At 44.7% G+C, this 17189-nt stretch overlaps 1 protein-coding gene across 1 annotated transcript in view; it reads left to right on the top strand.

Moving 5' to 3' along the window:
* Positions 1-2755: 2755 nt before the first annotated feature.
* Positions 2756-17189, top strand: part of ASPSCR1 (ASPSCR1 tether for SLC2A4, UBX domain containing) — a 41399-nt gene continuing 26965 nt past the window's right edge. The window contains exons 1-3 of the mRNA XM_063456204.1: positions 2756-2860; positions 7157-7212; positions 10259-10373. Of these exons, the coding sequence (XP_063312274.1) occupies positions 2771-2860; positions 7157-7212; positions 10259-10373 (261 nt within the window). The 5' untranslated portion in view covers positions 2756-2770. The remainder of the gene's footprint in view (positions 2861-7156; positions 7213-10258; positions 10374-17189) is intronic.

The raw sequence follows: 17189 nt of genomic DNA, 5'->3' as shown, positions 1-17189 counted from the left end.
CTGACACACACGCACTAACCCATGTAGACTGATGCACACCGACTCGTATACACACACTGATCCATGCAGACACAGACATTGACCCATGCAGACACAGACATTGACCCATGCAGACACACAATGACCCATGCAGACACACACAATGACCCATACAGACTGACATACAATATACTGACTGAAGTAGACTAACACACATTCTCTGACATACCTTACCTTTTATTGCTGTTAATTGCCTGCGGCTGGCTGCCCATCATGTTCTTTCTCTGCACATTTCCTATTATGCACAGGGGAAGGGCAGGAGCGAGGAATTGAAGCACCCGTATGCTGCCGCAATACATGTCTGGGAGGGGTGGCCTGGCTGAGCGGGCTGTGGTGGAGGCTGCCTAGTTTGCCTATAGGGAGCGCCGGCCCTGGCTGTCTTGTCTATAAATACAAATACCTGTTAAATGACGAAAAAGAAACTTCACATTTCATGTAGAAGAATGGGATTGTTATGGTTGCTTATGCTCTATATTTACCAAATAGGTATTTGAGAGACATTAAAAGTTCAACTAAATGTAGAAATCTACACCTCTATATCCTGTAACTGGGCGCCTCCATCTTAGCTCCTTGTCAATCATTGTTATAAACCCCGTCCTTTACACCTGCCAGTCAGCATAGAGCAAGCAGAGACAAAGAGAAAGTAAATCGTGGTTTACGTATAAAAAAAAAATGTTGGTTCTGACAAGTGGTGCAAACATGGAAAATAGGTGCAGTCCCCAGTGGCATCCACCTGCTGGTTCCACTTGTTTCCATGCCCCACTTTTAGTACTTTAGGTCACTTTCCATAACCACTTATGTATGTATGTGTGTGTGTGTGTGTATATATATATATATATATATATATATATATATATATATATATCTCCTCCGCATTAAATTCGGACCCAGCCTGCTTGAAAGGTGTCTTCCTTTATATAATGAATTTGCAAAACGGAACATTCAGTTTTAAAGTGTCCACGCCACCTAGTCAACCTCGCTCTCGTAATTGTTGGGGTCACAGAGTGGACCAATCCGAAGTTAAGTAAGCCTATATAATGCTTGTTTGTGCCCTATCTTGGTACAGGTATAGTGCATTCAGTAAGTGTTCCTGATATTGACCTAGGCTTGTTTATTGACTTTGAGCATTTCTGGTATCCTGACCCATTTTGTTTATTCGTATATCCACATTTCTATAATCCTGACCTTGACTTTCTGACTTTGTTTCTAGCCTTTTTATAACATTAAGTCACTCTAAGGCCCAGTGATGTGTCTATTTTGGACCCTCCATTCTGGGTTTCCCATATTTTGTTAGGGTAATTACCACCTTGACAATAACCCCATGTTATGAGGAATAAAATCCCATATTGTGAGTGAGGGATGTAACCCCATGTTGTGAGGGAAGTAACCCCATGTTGTGAGGGAAGTAACCCCATGTTGTGAGGGAAGTAACCCCATGTTGTGAGGGAAGTAACCCCATGTTGTGAGGGAAGTAACCCCATGTTGTGAGGGAAGTAACCCCATGTTGTGAGGGAAGTAACCCCATGTTGTGAGGGATGTAACCCCATGTTGTGAGGGATGTAACCCCATGTTGTGAGGGAAGTAACCCCATGTTGTGAGGGAAGTAACCCCATGTTGTGAGGGAAGTAACCCCATGTTGTGAGGGAAGTAACCCCATGTTGTGAGGGAAGTAACCCCATGTTGTGAGGGAAGTAACCCCATGTTGTGAGGGATGTAACCCCATGTTGTGAGGGATGTAACCCCATGTTGTGAGGGATGTAACCCCCTGTAGTGAGGGATATAACCCCCTGTAGTGAGGGATATAACCCCCTGTAGTGAGGGATATAACCCCCTGTAGTGAGGGATATAACCCCCTGTAGTGAGGGATATAACCCCCTGTAGTGAGGGATATAACCCCCTGTAGTGAGGGATATAACCCCCTGTAGTGAGGGATATAACCCCCTGTAGTGAGGGATATAACCCCATATTGTGAGTGAGGGATATAACCCCATATTGTGAGTGAGGGATATAACCCCATATTGTGAGTGAGGGATATAACCCCATATTGTGAGTGAGGAATATAACCCCATATTGTGAGTGAGGAATATAACCCCATATTGTGAGTGAGGAATATAACCCCATATTGTGAGTGAGGAATATAACCCCATATTGTGAGTGAGGAATATAACCCCATGTTGTGAGTGAGGAATATAACCCCATGTTGTGAGTGAGGGATATAACCCCATGTTGTGAGTGAGGGATATAACCCCATGTTGTGAGTGAGGGATATAACCCCATGTTGTGAGTGAGGGATATAACCCCATGTTGTGAGTGAGGGATATAACCCCATGTTGTGAGTGAGGGATATAACCCCATGTTGTGAGTGAGGGATATAACCCCATGTTGTGAGTGAGGGATATAACCCCATGTAATAAGGTATAAATTAATAATAATAGTTATATAACCCCATGTAATAAGGTATAAATTAATAATAATAGTTATATAACCCCATGTAATAAGGTATAAATTAATAATAATAGTTATATAACCCCATGTAATAAGGTATAAATTAATAATAATAGTTATATAACCCCATGTTACAGTGATAATAAAAGATATAATCCCCTTTCCCCCTCCCCCCCCTCCCCCTTTGTTCTCTGCCCCCAGGCTGCCCCCTGTGATGAGCTGGGTATTTGATGCTGTTTTGTTCTCCCAATAAAGCTGGTTGAATGTTCCCGTGACGTCATGTAAGATGGCAGCCGGCGGGCCCGGGGTATCAGTGTTGGCCCCCAACGGGAGGCGACAGACAGTGAGAGTGACAGCGGGGACCCCCCTGATACAGGTGACCTGCTACTGGGGGTAACTCGGCTACAATGTGCCCCCCTCCTCAAAATACGGCAATTACAGGGGCACAGGCTGTCACTGTATGGGGGGGAGAGAGAGAGCTGTCACTGTATGGGGGGAGAGAGAGAGAGAGAGAGAGAGAGAGCGCTGTCACTGTATGGGGGGGAGAGAGAGAGCTGTCACTGTATGGGGGGGAGAGAGAGAGAGAGCTGTCACTGTATGGGGGGAGAGAGAGAGAGAGCGCTGTCACTGTATGGGGGGAGAGAGAGAGCTGTCACTGTATGGGGGGGAGAGAGAGAGCTGTCACTGTATGGGGGGAGGGAGAGAGAGAGCTGTCACTGTATGGGGGGAGAGAGAGAGCTGTCACTGTATGGGGGGGAGAGAGAAAGCTGTCACTGTATGGGGGGAGAGAGAGAGAGCGCTGTCACTGTATGGGGGGAGAGAGAGAGCTGTCACTGTATGGGGGGGAGAGAGAGAGCTGTCACTGTATGGGGGGAGGGAGAGAGAGAGAGCTGTCACTGTATGGGGGGGAGAGAGAGCTGTCACTGTATGGGGGGAGAGAGAGCTGTCACTGTATGGGGGGAGAGAGAGCTGTCACTGTATGGGGGGAGAGAGAGCTGTCACTGTATGGGGGGAGAGAGAGCTGTCACTGTATGGGGGGGAGAGAGAGAGCTGTCACTGTATGGGGGGGAGAGAGAGAGCTGTCACTGTATGGGGGGGAGAGAGAGAGCTGTCACTGTATGGGGGGGAGAGAGAGCTGTCACTGTATGGGGGGGGAGAGAGCTGTCACTGTATGGGGGAGAGAGAGCTGTCACTGTATGGGGGGAGAGAGAGAGAGAGCTGTCACTGTATGGGGGGAGAGAGAGAGAGAGAGCTGTCACTGTATGGGGGGAGAGAGAGAGAGAGAGAGAGAGAGCTGTCACTGTATGGGGGGGAGAGAGAGAGAGAGAGCTGTCACTGTATGGGGGAGAGAGAGCTGTCACTGTATGGGGGGAGAGAGAGCTGTCACTGTATGGGGGGGAGAGAGAGAGCTGTCACTGAATGGGGGGAGGGAGAGAGAGAGAGCTGTCACTGTATGGGGGGGAGAGAGAGCTGTCACTGTATGGGGGGAGAGAGAGCTGTCACTGTATGGGGGGAGAGAGAGCTGTCACTGTATGGGGGGGAGAGAGAGAGCTGTCACTGTATGGGGGGGAGAGAGAGAGCTGTCACTGTATGGGGGGGAGAGAGAGAGCTGTCACTGTATGGGGGGGAGAGAGAGCTGTCACTGTATGGGGGGAGGGAGAGAGAGAGAGCTGTCACTGTATGGGGGGGAGAGAGAGCTGTCACTGTATGGGGGGAGAGAGAGCTGTCACTGTATGGGGGGAGAGAGAGCTGTCACTGTATGGGGGGAGAGAGAGCTGTCACTGTATGGGGGGAGAGAGAGCTGTCACTGTATGGGGGGGAGAGAGAGAGCTGTCACTGTATGGGGGGGAGAGAGAGAGCTGTCACTGTATGGGGGGGAGAGAGAGAGCTGTCACTGTATGGGGGGGAGAGAGAGAGCTGTCACTGTATGGGGGGGAGAGAGAGAGCTGTCACTGTATGGGGGGGAGAGAGAGAGCTGTCACTGTATGGGGGGGAGAGAGAGAGCTGTCACTGTATGGGGGGAGAGAGAGAGCTGTCACTGTATGGGGGGGGAGAGAGCTGTCACTGTATGGGGGAGAGAGAGCTGTCACTGTATGGGGGGAGAGAGAGAGAGAGAGCTGTCACTGTATGGGGGGAGAGAGAGAGAGAGCTGTCACTGTATGGGGGGAGAGAGAGAGAGAGAGAGAGAGAGCTGTCACTGTATGGGGGGGGAGAGAGAGAGAGAGAGCTGTCACTGTATGGGGGGGAGAGAGAGCTGTCACTGTATGGGGGGGAGAGAGAGCTGTCACTGTATGGGGGGGAGAGAGAGCTGTCACTGTATGGGGGGGAGAGAGAGCTGTCACTGTATGGGGGGAGAGAGAGCTGTCACTGTATGGGGGGAGAGAGAGCTGTCACTGTATGGGGGAGAGAGAGAGCTGTCACTGTATGGGGGGAGAGAGAGAGAGCTGTCACTGTATGGGGGGAGAGAGAGCTGTCACTGTATGGGGGGAGAGAGAGAGCTGTCACTGTATGGGGAGAGAGAGAGAGAGAGAGAGCTGTCACTGTATGGGGAGAGAGAGAGAGCTGTCACTGTATGGGGGGGAGAGAGAGAGAGCTGTCACTGTATGGGGGGAGGAAGAGAGAGAGAGAGAGCTGTCACTGTATGGGGGGGAGGGAGAGAGAGCTGTCACTGTATGGGGGGGCGGGAGAGAGAGAGAGCTGTCACTGTATGGGGGGAGAGAGAGAGAGCTGTCACTGTATGGGGGGAGAGAGAGAGAGCTGTCACTGTATGGGGGGAGAGAGAGAGAGAGCTGTCACTGTATGGGGAGAGAGAGAGCTGTCACTGTATGGGGAGAGAGAGAGAGCTGTCACTGTATGGGGAGAGAGAGAGAGAGAGAGAGAGCGCTGTCACTGTATGGGGGGAGGGAGAGAGAGAGAGCTGTCACTGTATGGGGGGAGGGAGAGAGAGAGAGAGCTGTCACTGTATGGGGGGAGGGAGAGAGAGCTGTCACTGTATGGGGGGGCGGGAGAGAGAGAGAGCTGTCACTGTATGGGGGGAGAGAGAGAGAGAGAGATGTCACTGTATGGGGGAGGGAGAGAGCTGTCACTGTATGGGGGGGAGGGAGAGAGAGAGAGAGAGAGAGAGAGCTGTCACTGTATGGGGGAGGGAGGGAGAGAGAGAGAGAGAGAGAGAGAGCGCTGTCACTGTATGGGGGGAGAGAGAGAGAGCGCTGTCACTGTATGGGGGGAGAGAGAGAGAGAGCTGTCACTGTATGGGGGGGAGAGAGAGAAAGCTGTCACTGTATGGGGGGAGAGAGAGAAAGCTGTCACTGTATGGGGGGAGAGAGAGAAAGCTGTCACTGTATGGGGGGGAGAGAGAGCTGTCACTGTATGGGGGGAGAGAGAGCTGTCACTGTATGGGGGGAGAGAGAGCTGTCACTGTATGGGGGAGAGAGAGAGAGCTGTCACTGTATGGGGGGAGGGAGAGAGAGAGCTGTCACTGTATGGGGGGGAGAGAGAGAGAGAGAGCTGTCACTGTATGGGGGGAGAGAGAGAGCGCTGTCACTGTATGGGGGGGGGGAGAGAGAGAGCGCTGTCACTGTATGGGGGAGAGAGAGAGAGAGCGCTGTCACTGTATGGGGGAGAGAGAGAGAGAGCGCTGTCACTGTATGGGGGGAGAGAGAGAGCTGTCACTGTATGGGGGAAGAGAGAGAGCTGTCACTGTATGGGGGAGAGAGAGAGCTGTCACTGTATGGGGGAGAGAGAGCTGTCACTGGGGGAGAGAGAGCTGTCACTGTATGGGGGAGAGAGAGCTGTCACTGTATGGGGGAGAGAGAGCTGTCACTGTATGGGGGGAGAGCTGTCACTGTATGGGGGGGAGAGCTGTCACTGTATGGGGGGAGAGCTGTCACTGTATGGGGGGAGAGCTGTCACTGTATGGGGGGGAGAGAGAGAGAGAGCTGTCACTGTATGGGGGGGGAGAGAGAGAGCTGTCACTGTATGTGGGGGGAGAGCTGTCACTGTATGGAGATGGAAGGAGAGTGAGAGAGAGAGAGCTGTCGCTATGGAGAGAGATTGCTGTCACTGTATGAAGAGAAAGACAGAGAGGGCTGTCACTGTATTGAGAGAAAAAGACCGAGCGAGAGCTGTCACTTTATGGCGAGAGCCCAAGCTGTCACGTGTGTATGTGTGTGTATATGTATGTATGTATGAGACACCTGTCCCTGTATGGAGAGAGAGAATTGCCACTGTGTTTGAAGGGAGACAGGGTGTGAGAAAGGTCTATCACTGTAAAGAAATGAGAGGAGGGACTCTTATTTTATATAGAGAGTTTGCATAGTTAAGAAAGATAGAAGACTGCTCATTGTGTAGAATGGAGTGCAATTTAAGAGGATGAGAGGGTGTCACATTATATTGAAGGGTAAAGCAAGAGAATGATTGTGTGATTGTGTTAAAGGGACAACCTACAGTGAAAGGATTGGGTGTTGACATGGGTTGTTGATGTGTATACAGTATTCTAATATGTTTACCATACTCTATCCAGCCATTAAGATGCCTTGAGGGCTTTAGGAATAAGTCTGTGTGTGTATAAGACTAACATTTCATAGAGTTCCATATTAGATACTTTCAAGGAGTGTAAGAAAAATATATTATTCAACTATAGTTTTTAAGCTTGTTATTTTTTTTATTCTAGATTCTGGAAGAAGTTTGCAAGAAGCAGAATTTTAATCCCAGAGATTATGATCTGAAGTGAGTACATACTGTGTTTGCTACCAGCGAATCTTGGACTGTTTCCTGCCTTTGCTTGAGTCACATTTTCCTCTTCATTAAACCCATGTCGACCTGTCTGTTGTTGGCGACATATATCTGCATTGATGTCAGTGATCAGAGTGATTGTGCCTAATTATTCCACTTTCGTATAGCTCATTGTCTGTGAAGTGGGCTATCACAGGCACCGATACCACATCTGTTTTACAGTTTGTGTATTCATTTTTCAGAACAGTTTATAACTTTGTTTTTTAATTATAGTCTGTAGAAATTCACAGCAGGCATTCTAATGTGATTATTTTCTCATCAGTTGTGTGAATATTTATTTGTGCACGATGTGATTATCTCGTACCCATTCATCTTTTACTCATAGCCTTTATATCATGTGCAGAGAGAATGTTTTGTGCTGATAGCTTGAAGCCAGAGGCAGGACAAAATTCTCATTTATTTATCTCTGTGTTGTTTGTATTTTGTGACTGTAGTTTTCCGTGAGTGCTTCTGTTAACAAATGTCATTTTGTGTATATGTAGCTACATGCAAGATGATCATTTCTCAAAGAGATACTGTAAGCACCAAGACAACTTTACCTTAATGAAGCAGTTTTGGTGTATAGATCATGCCCCTGCAGTCTCACTGCTCCATTCTCTGCCATTTAGGAGTTAAATCACTTTGTTTATAGTCCTAGCCACACCTTCCTTGGCTATCACTCATACACTCGATGATTTATTTTTATTTTTTTTAATTTTTAAACTTAGTTGTCAGGTTACTTGTTTCTTGGATCATCGCAGAATGATATTAATACTCTAGAAAGAGTTCGGAGAAGGGCTACTAAGCTGGTTCATGGAGATGGAGGGGATATGATAGAAACATTTAAATACATAAAGGGAATCAACACAGTAAAGGAGGAGACTATATTTAAAAGAAGAAAAACTACCACAACAAGAGGACAGTCTTAAATTAGAGGGACAAAGGTTTAAAAATAATATCATGAAGTATTACTTTGCTGAGAGGGTAGTGGATGCATGGAATACCCCTCCATCTGAAGTGGTAGAGGTAACACAGTTCGTGGGATAGGCATAAGGCTATGCTAGACTTACGATAAGGCCAGGGACTAATTAAAAGTATTTCGAAATATTGGGCAGACTAGATGGGCCGAATGGTTCTTATCTGCCGTCACACACAAGGCTGCTGCAAACCCAGAGAGGTGTGGCTAGGGCTGCATAAACAAAGTGCTTTAACTCTTAAATGGCAAATAACGGAACAGTGAGAGTGCATCGGCGCGATCTTACTTCAAAACCACTTCATTAAGCTAAAGCTGTTTCGGTGCTTAGAATTTCCTTTTAACATTCTTGTTGACTTACAATTCTCTCAGCATGTGAAACTACACGTTCTTCAGCAGGGAAAAATACTTACTATGGGTCTATTAATTTTCATTTTTATTTTTTTTTATAAAAATGTTTGAGACAAGTTCAAGCATTTATATGAAAATCAGAGAATTTGTTTGTTTAACCCCTTGAGGACACATGACATGTGTGACATGTCATGATTCCCTTTTATTCCAAAAGTTTGGTCCCTAAGGGGTTAAAGGGCCAATATAAGCATCATAACCACTACGACTTGGTAAAGTGATTATGGTTCAGAGAGTCTCGCGGTCCTGTTTCCCAGTTTGTGTCATAATATTTTCAAGTGACTTTACAAAACCCTAGGCTTTCCTGGCACCTAATGTCCACCTTTTCTGCTGTGACCTAGATAATTCTGAAGTAAGCTTGCACTCACCAATAGTAAGCAATACTAACCTGTGAGCTCTTGGCATGGCTGAGCACATGCAACCTATCATTGCTGCTGAAGATTTGAGGGATAATGTGCAATGGTCCTACAACCATGCTATCCAAGCTGTGTGTGTGTGTATGTGTATATATATATATATATATATGTATATGTATATGTATGTGTGTGTGTGTGTGTGTGTTGTAATGGGTATAGTCCATATAGTTTAGTTTCCATTCACATCCAGCCAATGCTGTCTCATGGTTGTTCCTGATTGGAATCCTCTTGCTGTTGGCCGGCAGCAAAAAATATATACAGTAGGACCCCCACTGTTTTTCTGCCTCTCCATGCATACTTTCTCTAAAGTCTGAAGCTTCTTTTAGCAGTAAAATGTGTAACAGGCGGGTTTTGCAAGCATATTTGAGTTTATTTTGGTGGTTGAGTTCATATAAAACATCTATATAAGGCATTACTGACCCTGTAATTTCACATTGATGCTTTGATTCTGGGAAAAAACCCTAACGTTTGTGTTACTTAAAAACATACGTCTGCAGGCTATGAGCATTTTAGTCAGTTATAGGAAGAGTACAGCAGGCAGGGAATTCTGTCTCCCTTATACTAGCATGTGTTTGTACCTTGTAAATTCTCCTTGTGAGTTGCTGAGAGATTCCCTGAAATCACATTTGGCTCTGTTAATCATGTGGACACCACAAGGGTCTTGCATTCACATTCCCTAATGGTTGCATTTAAAGGAACACTCCAGACACCACAACAACTTAATTGAAATAAAGTGCCTGGAGGTCCTTGGCGCTGGATTACCTTTAGGAATGAAACCGTCCAGAGTTGAATTCTGTGCTCCAGCTCCATTTCGCTCTGTCCCTTTATCATTCCACTTTCTCAAATGCTTCAGAACAGAAGGCTTTGGTAGCATTGAGCAGTGGCAACGCTGATGCTCTAAGGCAATTAGTAGTATATATATTTTAATATATAACATTGGTACGTACCTTTTTTATGTACGCACAGGTTGTAGGGTTAAACGGTTTACCCCGAAAGATAAGATCGCATCAGAAACCTCCTGGCACCATAATAACCTAATTTCAATAAAATTATTATAGTGCCAGCAGTGTTCTTTTCAGGTCTACAATTCCAGTGCCCTGAAATGCAATAGATTTTTATTGTATTGTTCAATGCATAAAATGTTGTTTGTTTTTTTGTTTTTGTTTTCTATTCATCAAACTCCTAACTATCCCCTGACTTGCAGGTTTCAAAGGACGGTTCTGGACCTATCCATGCAATGGAGGTTCGCCAACCTTCCTAACAATGCCAAGCTTGAGATGGTGAGCTGCACTCAGCAGCGGACAGTAGCTGAGAGCACGGTAAGGGGAAGTCCTCCATGTTTTGGGTTTCTTGTTTTCATTTAAAGAGGGAACTATCACGTTTCTGGAAAACACAACATTGAATAAAATACTGCAATCTAATAACTTGGGTTAAAGAGACATTCCAGGCACCATAACAATTTCATGTCAATAAAGAGGTTCTGGGCACTGTCTTAGCTTAAGCAGGGGTCAGGTTTAACTGTTTACGAACGGTTTAACCCCAGTTTGCTCCGCCTAGCTCTTTCAGGTGATGATCCGAGGTTCCAATGAGGAATCTCTGGACTAGGCATTAGTGATAGGCTGAGAGCATCAGCTGACACTCTCAGCCTATCACTATTGCCCTATTCATAAACCTATAAAAAAGGTGTATATATACCTTTCTTAACCTTTTTACTTATTTATTTTTTTAAACGTAACCGTCACGTTCAGGGCTTGCTTGAGGTTGGAATTGGGTCGTATATACATAGTAATTTTATTGTCAGTATTGTATATTCTACTTCTCATTATTTTACCCCATTATGTTCCTTCTAGTTGTACGGGACTGACCTTAACTGCTAGGCTCACTCCTTATCACTCATGCTATTGCCACCATATGGGATTGTAGATCCTGAGTAGTAAATGACTACAAAATCGACCCCCTGATCCCTGAAGCGACCATACTCCTTTCTAATACTTAAGCCTTACCTCGCTCTCAGACAATTATAAGGTGACTATCCGCTTTTCTCCTGCGTATTGTCTAATCGTATACGTAAAGATATTTAAAAAAAAAAAAAAGTATTAATAATATTAATGTTCACGTTGAGCCCAATACAAGTTACACCCTGATTAGACAGAACACACTAACTCTGCATCCCTCCCTCCACCATGACTGCTAATCAAAAGTTATGTCAATATATCTCCAACATTTAAATTCCACGGGGAGGATTTATAAGTCCCGGGTCCTGGACTTACACCCGTGGTACACAACCCCTAAGTATAGCAGGTTCGTTCTCCTGTGTTGAGATCAACCTTAATTCCCTGATAGGGTTTCGCACCCTTTCTCTCTCCCCCCCCCCCCCACTTTCAATACAACCCTTCTCTAACACTCTCTCCCCCAAACCTCTTTCCACCTACCCCCCCCCCCCTTCACTCCCGCTCTCTCCCTTTCCTTCCCTCTCCCTCCACCTCTCCCGTTCCCACAACTCTGGATTAACATATCCAGATACGTTCTTGAAATTACGAACAAACTAATAGACTTGAGGTTACATCCCCCCCCCCCCGTTGGAGTGCAATAAATTCCAAAGAAGGTGTAATTTACGTTAAATTTAACAGCTTGATTTTATTTATTTTTTCTACTTTGTACAGTTATTTATGGTCTATGTATAGCTACATACAGGTCTTGTAGCCGGACAAAAATTTCAGTACTATAACCTGAAGTGCTTTTACCGAAAACTAACTCTAATACATAACCGATTTTACTACTTTTCTCAGGACTTTACACTCTAGGTGGACACTGCCTCAGCCATCCCTGTAGACTAGACATCCTTCACTAAAATACACGCCTCGCAACATCGAGGCACACCACTTTCGACATTTACATTAATTCCTCCAGATTCATCCCAAAACCTTTTTCTTAACCACACAACCAAGCGACTCTTCTTCACTCCATTATGACGACCATCACGATACTCACACAAAATGCAAGAGGTCTCAACACTCCTGAAAAAAGATCATTGGCCCTCACTGATTTTCACAGGCACAGGGCTCAGATAGTATTTACTCAAGAAACACACTTCCGAAAAAACGCGGCAACAACATTTAAAAACAGAGAATACCCTAAGGGTTTCTTCAGTCATTTCTCAGACGCAAAAGCCAGAGGAGTAGCCATACTCATAGGATGACATTTACCCGTCACATTTCAAGACCAACTAGTAGACAACACGGGTAGGTTTATATTTCTGAAGGGTACTCTATACAACATACAAGTTACGTTGGCTAATATTTACCTACCGAATAAGAAACAACCCCAGACCCTAAAAAGGATTCTAAGCAAACTCTCTATCTTCCAGGAGGGGATTTTGATATTTGGGTGAGATTAAAATTGTTCTATAGATAGCTCTCTAGATACTACTGCTCCTATTCAAAACTACCTTACACAAACACGCTCACAAATGAAAAACGCCTTGTATGACGCCCAACTGTATGACACCTGGAGAACCATGCACCCCACAAAGAAAGACTACTCGTTTTACTCTCCCCCTACAAGGACGTATTCTAGAATAGACTCCATATTCCTCCAACATAGATTCTTATATTTGATAAAATCCGCTCTATATGGACCGATTACTTGGTCGAATCACGCCCCTTTAATTTTGACGTTGTCGATCCCGAACCTCCCTAGCCCGGCAACTCAATGGAAACTCAATGATTTAATTTTAAATAACCCTGACACGGTTGCACAAATATGGGAAATAGCTACCAATTACTTTATAGAAAACACATGATCGGACACCAGAACAATCATGACCTGGGAAGCACATAAGGCAGTCCTTAGGGGATAATTTATTCGTATAGCAGCGTCCCTAAAACGTAAGCGGGAACAAAAGATCTCTCAACTCACGAACGATATTAAAGCTCTTGAAGACTACCATCAGGGCACCTTCCCCCTAGAGAGATATAAACAAATCTTAGCCAAAAGGACTGAATTAACGACTTTACTTTCCTTACATGCCAAACGCAAATTATCCCTCACTAAGAACTTATATTATACCCAGGGAGGCAAAGCTGGAAAATTGTTAGCACAATCCCTACAAAAAGAAAGACAATCCTCCTTCATCTCAGAAATCAAATCAAAAAAGGGCACGCTCACATGCCACATGCCAGACATCATTAAAGCATTCCACGAATTTTACACACACCTGTATAACCTGAGTGATTCGCACCCAAACGCAGATGACATTATCGGATTTCTAAAACCTAGGATCAAACATAGGATCAAATCATACTCCCCCCCTCCCCCCCCCCCCCCCCCATTGACACATCCTTTCTAGACAAACCCATCACGATAGATGAATTCATACAAACTGTAAAGTCTATCCCCCAAGGTAAGAGCCCAGGCCCAGACTGTTACACTGGGAAATACTACAAGGTTATGGCCCAAACATTAGCCCAACACTTCGTGAATGCCTTTAACACATCCAAACTCTGTTCCACCATCCCAAAATCAGCACTACAAGCCACCATAATGCTGATTCCCAAACCTGGCAAAGACCCCACGCTATGTGGGAGTTATAGACCTATATCACTTATAAACACTGACTTAAAAATCCTTACGAAAATTATGGCCAATAGACTCAAGCCTCTTCTGCCGGGCCTTATCCATCAAGACCAGGCAGGCTTTGTCCCGAATAGAGAGGCAAAAAACAATACTACGAAAATTCTAAATCTCATCCATTGGGCACAGAACCATAAAACCCACAGTGCCCTCCTTGCCATAGATGCCGAAAAGGCATTTGACAGTCAGTTGGGCCCTGCTGTCACACAAAATACAGCAGCTCGGATTTGGCCCGAGGTGGCGGGACTGGCTGAGCGCCATATATTCTCTCCCGACAGCTCGGCTTCGAGTCAAGGGCCAATTATCAACTCCGGTGACAATAACAAATGGCACGAGACAGGGTTGTCCTCTCTTTCCGATCCTAGTTCTAGAACCCTTCCTCCAGGGGATCAGGGAAAATGAGAATATTCAAGGGTTTCAAATTAACCATTAATATAAAATTACTGCATACGCAGATGACCTTTTATTTACCATATCTAACCCTGCCTCAACGCTGGCTGCCATTATATCGGAAATGGAGACATATAGCAAGGTCTCCAACTTCCAAGCGAATCTTGCTAAATGTGAACTACTCCCCATCTACTCAACTAATACCTTAAACAAGTTATTACAAGACAAGTTTAGCTTCACTTGGGCACCCAGTTCTATTAAATACTTAGGGGTTCATATCCCAAAGGACTTAAACTCCATCTACCATCTTAACTTCCCCCCATTAATTTCCTCCATCACCAATGATTTACAAAAATGGCACAAACCTCAATTTGGGTGGCTATGTAGAATCAACATAATCAAAATGAACCTTCTCCCCAGGCTGCTTTATCCTATACAGACACTCCCGGTCTCATTGCCAAATAAATGTTTTAACAAAATTAGATCCCTATTCACAAAATACATATGGGCCAACAACCCACCCCGCCTGGCGCGAGCGACTCTAATCAAAAGTTTAGAAAAAGGGGGACTGAACCTGCCTGACATAGAGTTGTATCACACAGCGACTCATTTACACAGAATTTACGAATGGACAAGGGATGTCCCAAACCATCAATGGGCAGTACTTGAAAACTCCTTTTCGGAGACCCCGCTGTCAGCATGCCTCTGGTTGCAAACTCACCCCTCACTGCCACAGTTGAGACTTCTTGGCACACATCCCACAATTTCACCGACCTTAAAGATTTGGCACAAATTACTTAATACAACCGACATTGCTCCTTCCCCTTCCCCATTATACCCGATTGCTCACAATCCTCTCCTCCAAAGGGGCTCCTTCAGTAATGTATTTGCGCATTATCACAATGGCTCTTCACTACAATTGAAAGATGTCATTCACGCAGGGAAATTAAAACATCTTGAACAACTCACAAGTCACACAACTCCTACAGGGAACCAATTATTTCATTATCGTCAATTATCACACTTTGTTACATCTCGACAACTCCCACTTAAAGCAGACAGACAACTAACAAAATTCGAACTATTGTGCTCTACTCATTCGATCTCAAAAAATATTCTATCGACCATGTACTGATTAATAAGGGAGTTACGGGACACAGAGTTACCAAACTACACCTCTAAATGGACAACTGAACTACAATTGGCTTTCACCCCCCATCAATGGCAAACAATCCTCTTGACTGCCCAAAAATCCTCCACTTCCCTTGCAGTACGAGAAAGTAACTTTAAAAGGATATCTCGCTGGCACTACACACCAACCAAAATTCACAGCGCTTCACCAGACCTATGCTGGAGATGCAGTCAGGGATTGGCTCACCATGCCCACATCTGGTGGCAATGCCCTTTGATTGCCAAATTTTGGAACAGGATCCACCAAATCGTACAACACATTCTACAGACAAAGTTCCCCCTAGCTCCTGACAACTACATTTTTCTTTTACCACCACCTGGCTTGCAGAAACACAAAAAAGACCTATTCAATCACCTAGCTATGACCGCCTCTCAGTTGGTTCCCACACATTGGAAGCTACCAAAAGCTCCCTCCATGAGGGAATGGATTCAGAGAGTAGAGAATACTAAACTGATGGAAGAACTGACACACGCCAGACACGGTAATATGACTAAATTCACCAGGATTTGGAAACCTTGGGCAGAGTTTATCAACACCAACCAAACACTATAACTCATAGATAACCATTTACACGCACAACTCAACTCGACAAATTCGAAACACACTACAGATACGACTACTCACAACCCAAACACACACACAATCATTCAACCTCCGTACATCAAACTGATACCTCTTATTAAGTCTTTTTAAGTTTTATTCTTCTATTCTTTAAATTAACACGAGCTGATATTAATAACCACGTAATTAGACTATAGATTAAATTCCTTACAAGTAGACGAATTCACTAAGACAACAATTAGCGACTTGTACTACACCCCTATACTATACCAATCTACCAAGGCAAAAGGTAGCCTTACAGACCCAATTCCAGACCGAAACCTGAACTTCTCTTTACAATATATTGAGGTAGATATAAGTTGTTAATCTTAGTCTTCAAACTTCAGTATTGCAAATACGTACACCTCACGCACTCTATTCCAATGCTGTAATTTTTGTTTCAAGCTCAGCTTTCAAATCTATGTATAACTCCAATTTTAAGAAATTCTAACGCACTCCACAAGTCTTCGCATTGTAAACTGTTTAATATACTGTTTTTGTATGGTAACCTATTTTTTTTTTTTTTTTATTCTTTATTTTTGGTGCAATAGATTTTACAAGCAAGCCTATGGTGCCACAACAGCAGACACAGGCGGATTAATGCAGACAAGGTCGCGACAATATACAGTTGCACAATTTTATATAAAGCAGGTTGTAGACATTAGTGAGGTCGTTGCGAATTAAAGAATTGTATCGGCAATTGTGAGATATCTTAGAGAAGAGTGACTAATATACAGATTATGCACTGTGCCGTTAAATTATTAACATGCTAGAGAACATATGCTGAACTATAGGTTATGATAATGATATTTCAAGCCTAGTCACACACGAGATTGATTATGGACAGTTGCATCAAAGTTATAAAACAAACTAAGTTCAAACTGATTAATGCCGTCTATTATAATGGTTCTCGTTGAGGTGTCCACCCTTAATCGCGAATCATGCAGTGCTCCCTAGGGGCGTAAGAGTGAGTAAAGCTAGGCACACAGGTTTAGAATGAGGCTTGTCTGGCCCAGTCCAGGCTCTTGTGTCTATACTTATGTCATTAGTTAATCTAGGCAAGTTGCTTCTGGCTATAGATTGCTAAACTAGTTGCATTTATGACTATGCTTGGCAAGATAACAGTGGGAATGCTATCAGACTCGCTAGTGCAGTAACTAACATATTTACATCCCTGGTGGCTACCGACAGGTTATGTGACAGTGAGCGTCCAAGGCAGCTGCGTAGAGTGTCCGGGGTGTCGGAGATGACATGGTGCTTAGACCCCATCTCTGGCGTGGTGTGCTGCGTGCGGGGGGTGCAGGTAAGGTTGGAGCGTCCA

Source organism: Pelobates fuscus, chromosome 5 (genome assembly GCF_036172605.1).
Source record: "Pelobates fuscus isolate aPelFus1 chromosome 5, aPelFus1.pri, whole genome shotgun sequence".
NCBI lineage: Eukaryota > Metazoa > Chordata > Amphibia > Anura > Pelobatidae > Pelobates > Pelobates fuscus.
Note: the sequence above shows the minus strand (reverse complement) of the source record. Positions and strands in the feature narration are given on the sequence as shown.